Raw genomic sequence first — 9,576 nt, 5'->3', positions numbered from 1 at the left:
ATTATCCTTGCAGGTGCATAAAAATCCAAATTGAAAAAAATAAATATTTATCAAGAGAGTGACATAACAGTCCGCCTACTTTTCAAATCTGTAGATTATAGTTTTTTTATATGTAAAATGTGTAGAGGAGCGTTAGCACCCTGTGGATCCAGCCGAGTAGGGACAATTTATTTTACCCTGTCAGGACATCGACCGACAAATGCGGCGCAGCCTTCAGTCTGCCTAGTCGTCCACAGCTCACAACCCGCGGATTTACAATCAACAATTGACACACAATTCTGCCCTGGGATACCTTTCTCTCCCATCGGTATATTTTCTAAATATGAGGTGAGTGCATATCGCTTATATGCAACAAAGCAACATGTTTAATTAGCACGCTATTTAAGCGCCCGGGTCTACGCTGAAAATCTGCCTTGCAAGATGGCGACGTGGTTGAGAATTCAAAGGTGAAATACGGGCTAAGTTAGCTAGCTAGCGACAACAACAACATCTTAAACGTCGCGTTATCACGTTAAAGTGTAAAAGTAGCATATACCTTAAAGTTTACGTTTATTATTGTGCATGTTTATGGTGCATTTCCGGAAAAGCTCTCTGTTGTGGAAACGGACCCATCCCCCAAGATAAGCTACAAATCCCATTGCGTTTATATGACAGTATGCTGTAAAAAGACAACAATAACAACACATAGCAGCAGTATCTTTTACTGCTAGGCTTTGTATGTGGACATGAAGTTCACCATGGCTGCTGGGTCTACAGATAAATCACCACAGAGACTATTATAAATGATCTCTAAAAATGAACTTCACAAAGCATTTCACCGTGAAACGACGAAGACTGACCAAAAGCAGAGTCATTTTTATAACATGAGACTGCATCTCTTAAACCACGTCGGAAAATTCAATTAAAGACTGCTGTAATGCAGAGGAAGGGGAACACCCAGGAGCGAATGTACTAAAGCCACAGTTTCTTTTATCTAAATTCATGCTCCACGTTCAAACAGATAAAACAGGGATACAACTTAAACTGTATTTGTAAACGGTCCATTAGATGATTCCCACCGTGAACTTTGCAAGTTATTACAAAAGAAGGAACAAAGCTGAGAAGCACGTCATGGATAATCAGGTCACTAACAAGGGTTGCAAAAACTGATGCTGAGGATAAGTATATCAATATTATCCGACTTACACAGTTGCTTTGAAGAAAAAACAAACATATATTAATGGATTTATTGTCTCCCTTAACCGGAAGGATGCTGTGACACAGGCCTTTACCGAGGAGGTCTGCTTATTCCCCTTTTCCATTGGGAGCACAGAGGAACGAATAATGAGATTGGAATACACGAAGAAAAATTTGTAGAAGATTTGCATAAGGAGCAAGACCTCGTATGAAAGATGACAAAGTCCCCCCTAACAGCATCAGTGCAACAAACTTTGTTTCCTGTTTCACTGATTGCCAGCCATGCTGGTAAACATTTGGCCACCGCTTTACAGTACAGCTCAAGTTCCTCAATTTAAAGCATGATGGTTATTTCATAGATGTAATCGATGACAGTGGATCGGCCAATTATTTTTTGATGTGTCAATTAAACTCAGGCTAGAGAAGGAGCAAATTATATCAAGTTTACAGAACAGTTCAAGTAAAACACTAAAACGTGCCAGGTGGTTGTCACATTTTGAGGCAGCTGAAGTGTGCTTCTGTTGTTGTTTCATCTGCTCCTTATTGTTAAGCTGATTTTTCGCTCCTTGTCCTGGCTCTAAGCTAGGAGGTGCTGCTGAAAATGAGATGTAGCCTCATATACATTTAAGAACCAGATTCATGACTTGTCTGCTGTTGGCTTTGTGTAGAGGCCATGGAAAATAACAAGCGTTGTTACTGCTTCTATGGTTTCCACAGGTATAATTCAAAATTATGTCATTTTTAATAAGAAATGGTAAAAATAAAAACAGCTATCCCATTCATGGCATAAAACAAACAAACAAACAAATGTCTACTAGCTGTATTAACTGCTGTTGGTTACTTGTTTTTTTTTCTGTCACTGATATATTTAGTATCAATCCTGAAAATGTGAAAGTGGTTCATAAATTCTGGGACCCACCAAACTCTGTGGACTGAAAAAATTAAATAGGTTCCCAAAACAGCTTCCTGCCCAGGTTATGGTGGTAGTGGCTGTCCCTTTTTCCAACATTTACGTTAGCATCATGTCCTGGCATGGTGGTCAAGCTGCACATCGGATGTATGACAGATGCATGACAGAATAGAAATGATAGAGCCAGCAGAACACAGATGCATACAATGGATCATTTTGATTAATGACAGAAAGAGCCCAAAAAACAGAGTGATGTAGCTCTAAATCAACCCGCGGTAGCTTTTGCTGTTCTTTGCTGTTGCAAAGTAGTGGGATATCAATACTGGGATATGTAAATCATCTTTATTTAGAGACCTGACATTCAGCATAAACGATTCCAGTTCTTCCTTACTCTGTCATGGGTCCGGTTCTTTGTACATTGCTTAACTCATCCAGGCTAACATGATATTAAGCTGCTAAAGTAAACTTGCTCATTTCCATCCAGCCAACATTGTTTAGATGCAAGTGGATTGCTTTATTAATCTTGGATGAAATTCTATCAGCTAACAATTGGATCTTTATTGTGCTCTAATGGCAACATGAGTGGAAAGTTGAAACCATGATCATTGCTCATGTGATAGGTTGTCGTAACATGCAAAGGAAAATGGCACCTTTTTACCACAACTGTGCAGCAGACGTTAATTAAAAGCTGGGGAATATTTCCAATCAAAAACCATTCAAACTATGATCTGACACACCCTGCCAGTCCCCTTGTCAGGTAATAAGCAACAGATTGTTTATAAGAAATTAAATTGCATGACCAATAATTGACTATAATGTTAGTCTGTCTGACTAATGATTTGTTTTCATAGTAGGCTAAACTACTTGTAGACTTGGCAGTGGAATTACATATCATTAGATTAGATAGACTAGAATGTATGCAGCAAACTTGGAATAAGGCTGAAATGTTCCATGTTTAACCTTTTTAATGTGGCAACAGATCAACATACATGTGAGATAGCTCTGAAAGAAACAAAAAAATCCAGGCTTATTACAAATGATCAACAACCAAATTATGTTATGTTTTTGAAGAACAAGCATCTGTTTTTTTTTATCTATTTTTTTTTTTTGATTGATTATATTTAGAGCATTTCTGCTTTATAAGTGATAGTGACAGCTGGAGAGAGACAGGAAGATGGCTAGAGAGAAAATGGATGACATGCAGAAAAGTACCTCCAGCTAGCATCAAACCCGGGCTGTTGTCGTAGGAAGTAAGCCTTGATACATGGTACATGCTCTTCCAGGTGAACTACTGGGGTGCCCCAGGTCCCCTGTTTTTTCCACCCATATGAAACTTTCCCAGAGCTGCCGCTGCACAGTAGAGCCCAAGTTGTTGTTGTGTACCAGTTGTTCTGAGATCATCCTCGCTCTTTTGGTTTAAAAGCGTTGACCTATATCAACGCCTCTGCAAGGTAAAGTAAGAACTTAGATTGGTACATTTGGATTTGATTTGAACCATAATACTTACAGCACTTTAGGATTGTATCCCCCTCATGGAAACACAGAAATGATGATCATTTCAATGATTTTTCAGGAAAAAAGGTCAAACATTTACCAGTTCCAGCTTCTTAATCCTTAAGAAGGATGCTGCTCTTTCTTTGTCATTTATGACAGTAAATGAAGAGTCTTTGGGTTTTGGACTGTTGATTGGACAAAAAAAAACATTTTGAAGACATCACTTTTGGCTCTGTGAAATAGTGATGAGCATTTTTCAAGTTTTCAACATTTTATAAACTAAACGATTAATCGATAAATCTTGAAAATAATTGGCAGATTAATCCTTAATGAAAGTAACCTTTATTTGCAGCCCAATGCAGCAGGTCTCTCAATCAGTAGTATTTTTTGACAATACAGTCAAATATTGTCAAACTTGGTATGAATTCATCTTAGTTGGCTGAATCTGTTCTTTGTAGATATTTTTGATGTATTCATCTTTATGTAAAAAGTGACTTTTAAAAAAAATAATTTTATGTTCCTGTCTTGGTGCAGGTGGTTTGTGTCTCCGAACATGGTCTAGCTAAAATCTCTGATCAGTAAAGCAGCAGCAGCGGCCCACTAGCACTGAGCCAGGATGTCCAGCAGCTCGGGCTACCCCCCCAGCCAGGGGGGCTTCAGCAGCGAGCAGAGCCGATACCCACCACATTCTGTCCAGTACACCTTCACCGGCACACGGCACCAACAGGTAAATCCTTCCTTCAGCACTGTTGTATTTGAGAAAACAGTCTAGTTTGTCATAATGGAAATTCAGATCTCTCAGCTTTTTTGTGTTGACTTTAATCTAAGGCATTGCAGGTTAAAGGGGTAGTTCACAGCTGAAACCATGGTCTTTTCATAAAACTGGGCTATCTATGCAGTAGAGAGATGCAACTATTTTTGAAATTGGTTCTCTGTGACCTGAGAAAACTGACAAATGATGGAAATCCTACATCATCAAGGATGAAGTGGGCCCGTTGCTCTCAAAGGCCACTCCCCCAACTCCTACAAACTGCCAGTTGGAGCCACAAACATTAGGCTAACCTCTGATAGCACTTTTGGGTAACAAAACATGTATTGGAAGTTTTTGCATCGGTAATGAAACACTATTTTGCACATAACTCTTTGTTCACACGGCCGTTTCATCCCGCTAGCTTTGATCGTTCTCACCAGTTTGGTTTTGGGACTTTGTTGTATGTCTCAGGCATGTCTACTCCTGTCCATGTGTCCAACGTTACACATTAATGTACCCCTTCTTCTGTAGATGCAGCAATGTCATTCAAAAGAAACAAGCCTCGATGAGATCGGCTGCAGCACAGTGATTTCACTTCGGTTTCCATTGGTGCACATTTATCACAGCCTCATCACACTGGTACGGGGCAGCTCTGTGCTGCTGTCCTCACTGGCTGGCAACGTTTACATCGACTCTGAGCTGTGGCGGCCTTTTTCTCTTCCATACACTGTAGTTCCTCCACGATGTACTATGGCTCTCATAAGTAGCCCCGGATGTCTGATTCCAGCAATACACAACAGAAATGCCCCTCTCAATCTGTCAAGTGAGCATACATTAAAATACAGATCAGTTGTACAAACGACAGCCCTAGAGCGTGCAAATAGTGTGTTATATTTTTGACTGCAGCCCATTGCTATGTGTGTTTTTATTTACCGTCAGAGCTGCACACTGTTGTAGTACTTTTACTTTTTCTTTCATTCACAGTCTTGGAAGTCACTCAGTAGTTCCATGTGTGGTAAGCAAGAGGCACGCTAGCATTCAAAACAAGGATCATTCCTTTTATAATGATGATTGATGATTTCATGATTTGGGGCTCCAGTGAGACAAACTAAAACAGATCAGGTCCATGTTGAGCAATACTGATGTTGGCTTGCATGAAGAGTTTTTGCAGTGAAACAGATATTTGCTGAACAACGTTGTTCGGATGCACTGTAAACCTGTGTTAATGGTTATCTGGATCCATAATGTGTTTCAGCTGACCTCTTCACGACTGATATGCAGCTTCCCACAGAAAATAAGTTGGGGGTGGTAGTGGCAGCACCGCCAAGCTCGCCATGTTTGATTAGACTTCAGCCTAAGGGCTCTCTGTTGCTGCAGCTGTAACAGCATTTTCTCTATGTTGGAAAACTGCAATTGAAATGTAACTGACTGAGTTTTCAGACAAAGTAAAGTGTAATTAAGTTGAATAAATAATCAGGATAATCATAGTGTCTGTACTAACAAATATTTATGATATTCAGTTCAGTCATGCAGCTTTATAAAGTTTGTATAATATTTAATTGCTCAATTTCAGTTGAATTTTCATTTGGCTGTTGTAAAAATTGGATTGTGTTTCTTAGCTATTTTGGATGACATGACATACTTCTTAGAAGTTTACTTTCACAGAAAACTGTCAGCAGTAAATTTCTGGGCATTCGGATTGTTTGCCCTAAATCTGGGAAAAAACTGGAGTTTTCCTGTAACTGCATTTGCTTGGTCAGGTTTGTTTGGAGGTCACACTGTGCTGATAACATTTGGTTGTTCTTTACCCAATAGATTTTTGATAAAATCTTTGGAGTATTGAAAGGGTTTTAATCAATTTTCTGACTGATGATGAGCTGTTTGAAAGAGGGGTGAAGTCTTACCCCACTTCTGGGCTGACTGTGTGTCATTACATAAATTAGTTTGACATGATATTGTGGTATTCTGCTCTTTTTGTAAGGTACATGTGGATCTCCTCCTGTACTGGATGATGGTGTGAACCTTGTTATTTTAACATATGTCGATCAGCTCAGTTAATTCATTTTTAATATCTACCAATTAGACCTCCAAATGCAAACATTGTGTCTGTGTCCTACACTCAGAGCCGCAGTTGTACAGTTTGTCTAGGAAATCTTTGTTATTAGATTGAGTACAGCAGATAGCTTTTAGGAAATGAGGTGGGCAAGGAGTAGAGCCCTGACCGATACTGGATTTTTGGAGCTGTTATCAGCCAGTATACACACATTTTTTTCAATGATCCCTCAAATGTGATCTAACATGTGTAACAAAGATAAGTAATACAAGTAAGCAGGGTATTTTACAGGGGGCTGACATGCAACAAACGTCCCTGACCAAACTTGAGCTGGGGATGTTACAATTGAATAGTGATTGCCTTTATTCCCTATGCCCACCACATAATCTGTGTAGTTACTTGAGAGAGAAAAAAAGACCTGGCACCAAAAAAGATGCTTTGGGTACCAGTTACATGTATAAAGCATGAATGACGCAGCAAGCATAGACGGCTGTATTGATTAGAACTGAAACATATCTGTTGCATCAGGTGTGTCGCCCAGTGTCGACAGGACTTTGCCTTTTTGTTAGCATGATTTGGTTGCTGCATCTGTGAAGTGCATTGTTGTAGTTCCGGCTTTGCAGGACGCTCTCTCTTCATACTCTCATGACTTTGATTAGAGTGCATTACAAAATTGTTTTGTTTCTCTTTCAGGATTTCACCGTCCCGGACTATAGGACTCATATGCAAGATCCACAAGGTCGGAGAAGACCATCTTTACTATCTGAATTCCACCCTGGCACTGAAAGGTAAGAGCTTCACTTCAAATATCCAACATTCTACCTGAAAATCTGACAGGTAATAACTCATCATCGTATGTGGCATCTTAAACAAGTTTAAAAAAAATAAAATAAAAAACTTTAATAGTACGCTCTGTGTTATAGAGTTGTTTTTCCTTTTGGTCTCCCTCAGGGATGTTGTCCCCAAATTACAGTTCCAAATTACAGTTTGGGAATCGTACATCTAGACCACCGGATGTTGCCTCTGACATGAATATCTTGTTTACTTCTGTTCCTCAGGCCTCCAGAGAGACGCCATGGTTACGAACAGCAGTTTCACTCCATCACAGCCCAGTCTGAGCATGAGGCCTTGGAGGCTAAACGCCCTCGCATGGAGACTGTTGCTGAGTCCCACATCACCCGCAACACTCCCACAGCTGGGGGTATTGTCCTGCCCTTAACCCATGCAGTACAGGACAGTATAAGAGCCACTGTGGACGTCAAAAAGGTGGGCCCTGTTCCACTTAATTTACTTTTGCAAACTAAGAATTCACATTTGGTTTCAGTAATGTTTTTGTCCTCACAGAGACAAATGTATACTTACTATAGTTGTGCACTATTGAACTACACCATCATTTGTAGCACTAGTACATTTTCACTGCCCTCATAAAGAAAAAGGAACTTGTAACTTCTCTGTGTATTTATAATGTCACTATGTGTTTTTGTAAACTATCTGGAAATGCAGTCCCCTCCAAAAAGTAGGACCCTTCTGATGCCGCTTAGTTTGAAGAGTGATTGTTGGGACTGGACGGTGTCATTTTGTTTGTACAGATCTTATGTTATATTTCTTCACAAGCTAAATGAACCTTTTTGTTTTTTGCAAGGAGTCTCAGTTCAATGTCAAAGTGGAGTCCCCATCCTCAGGAGGACATACGCTACACATGGTGGAAGAGCAGGACACGTCTCCCTCAAAACTTTCCAAGGAGGAGCTGATCCAGAGTATGGACCGTGTTGACAGAGAGATTGCAAAAGTGGAGCAGCAGATTTTCAAGCTGAAGAAAAAGCAGGTTGGTTACAAAGTAAAGCCTTTTGTCTCTAAACATGCATCAAACACAGTGGATGTTGTGTAAGAAAAAGTGGCACAAGTAATGAGTTCACTTGCTATTTTAATTAAGCAGCGAACTTTGTGTTTACTCTCTCTAGTGGTAATGGTAACAGGCTCTACTCACTGATATGCCGTTTTGCAATTACATCTGCGGGCCTGGCTCTACTCGGTTTGACTCAGCCCGCCTCGGGCCGGGGTTTTGCTTTTCCATCACAACTGGGCTACCTGCTTGAAGGTGTGGCTTAAACCAGTGTTGCGCTTCTCTCGATCCCTGCTGTACTATCGAAGAATCACAGCTAACAAAGTGGCTCCGCTAATTCAGTTACAAATATATGTTTAATTTACTTAAACTTCTTCACAATAAAAGCCCCCGTTATTTAGTCATTTAAAAGCATTTATTGTAAAGCAGCATTACAGGAAACGTTGGGTTTTCAGCAGCAGTAACTAAACATGACTTCTGAAACAGCTTAAGGAGACATGATGAAACAGTAAAACACAGCAGATGTTTGAAAGTACAAACAGGATGAGAGAAACTATAGAGATTCAGTTAGAAGCTACAAGAGAGCTGAACACTTTTAAAAACTTCTTTCTCTCAGGTTTCCTGCACAGACACGAGTTAAGTATTGATTTTAGGGGGAGACAGGTGCTTGTTTGGGGTTGGCTGCAGTTGCGAGACATCAGCACAGCCCGCTTGGAGGCTGGGCGGCCGTGGCTCGTTACACAGTAAAACCAGTAATGGAAAAGCAAATCAGCGCGGCTCGGTTTGACTCGGCGTGGCCTAAAGTGCTAGTGGAAAAACGGCAATAGTGAGGAGGCTCCTGTTAAGTCCGCCAGGCTAGTTCGTCTTCTGAGTGAGGAGTTTTAAAGGTCCCACATTGTGTTTAGTGTGATTTCCAAGTCTTTTTGATTGATTTGATTTGGTCTCTGAGAGTGCCAAAGTTTTGTTGACTGTTGATTCCTGCCACTTCCTTGCACCCCTGTATATTTTTAAGCTTTGGAAAAGTGCAGGCTGCAATTTGTTTTTATGAAGAAGGTCTAGCTGCCTTATAAATATGTGAAAGTATTAAACCGCTCAATCTGCATAGAAATACACGCAGACAGTATTCTGAAAAACTGTGCCTTCAAATGAGCCGTCAAGATACTTAAAGGTTTTGATCTCGCACTTAGACAATTGGCAGCCTCAGCAATGCCCCCTAAATGGCCATGGTTGGTGGGCGGTGAATGCTCATGCCTGTCAGACCTGACCAATCAGAGCAGACCAAGCTTTTTTTGGAAGGGGGCCATAAAGAGACAGAAGCTAAAACAGAATGTCAGACAGAAGTTGACTAG

General features: G+C 40.4%; 1 protein-coding gene across 8 annotated transcripts in view; it reads left to right on the top strand.

Moving 5' to 3' along the window:
- The first annotated feature begins 227 nt into the window (after positions 1-227).
- ncor1 (nuclear receptor corepressor 1) overlaps positions 228-9,576 on the top strand; it is a 55,846-nt gene continuing 46,497 nt past the window's right edge. For 4 of the 8 annotated variants that reach the window (XM_073479027.1, XM_073479032.1, XM_073479028.1 and 1 more), the window contains exons 1-5: positions 228-327; positions 4,115-4,307; positions 7,078-7,172; positions 7,443-7,650; positions 8,027-8,209. In XM_073479027.1, the coding sequence (XP_073335128.1) occupies positions 4,197-4,307; positions 7,078-7,172; positions 7,443-7,650; positions 8,027-8,209 (597 nt within the window). In that variant the 5' untranslated portion in view covers positions 228-327; positions 4,115-4,196. The remainder of the gene's footprint in view (positions 328-4,114; positions 4,308-7,077; positions 7,173-7,442; positions 7,651-8,026; positions 8,210-9,576) is intronic. The other 4 variants (XM_073479034.1, XM_073479031.1, XM_073479033.1 and 1 more) reach the window with 1 other exon arrangement.

Source organism: Pagrus major, chromosome 13, assembly GCF_040436345.1.
Source record: "Pagrus major chromosome 13, Pma_NU_1.0".
In the NCBI taxonomy this organism is placed as follows: Eukaryota; Metazoa; Chordata; class Actinopteri; order Spariformes; family Sparidae; genus Pagrus; species Pagrus major.
Note: the sequence above shows the minus strand (reverse complement) of the source record. Positions and strands in the feature narration are given on the sequence as shown.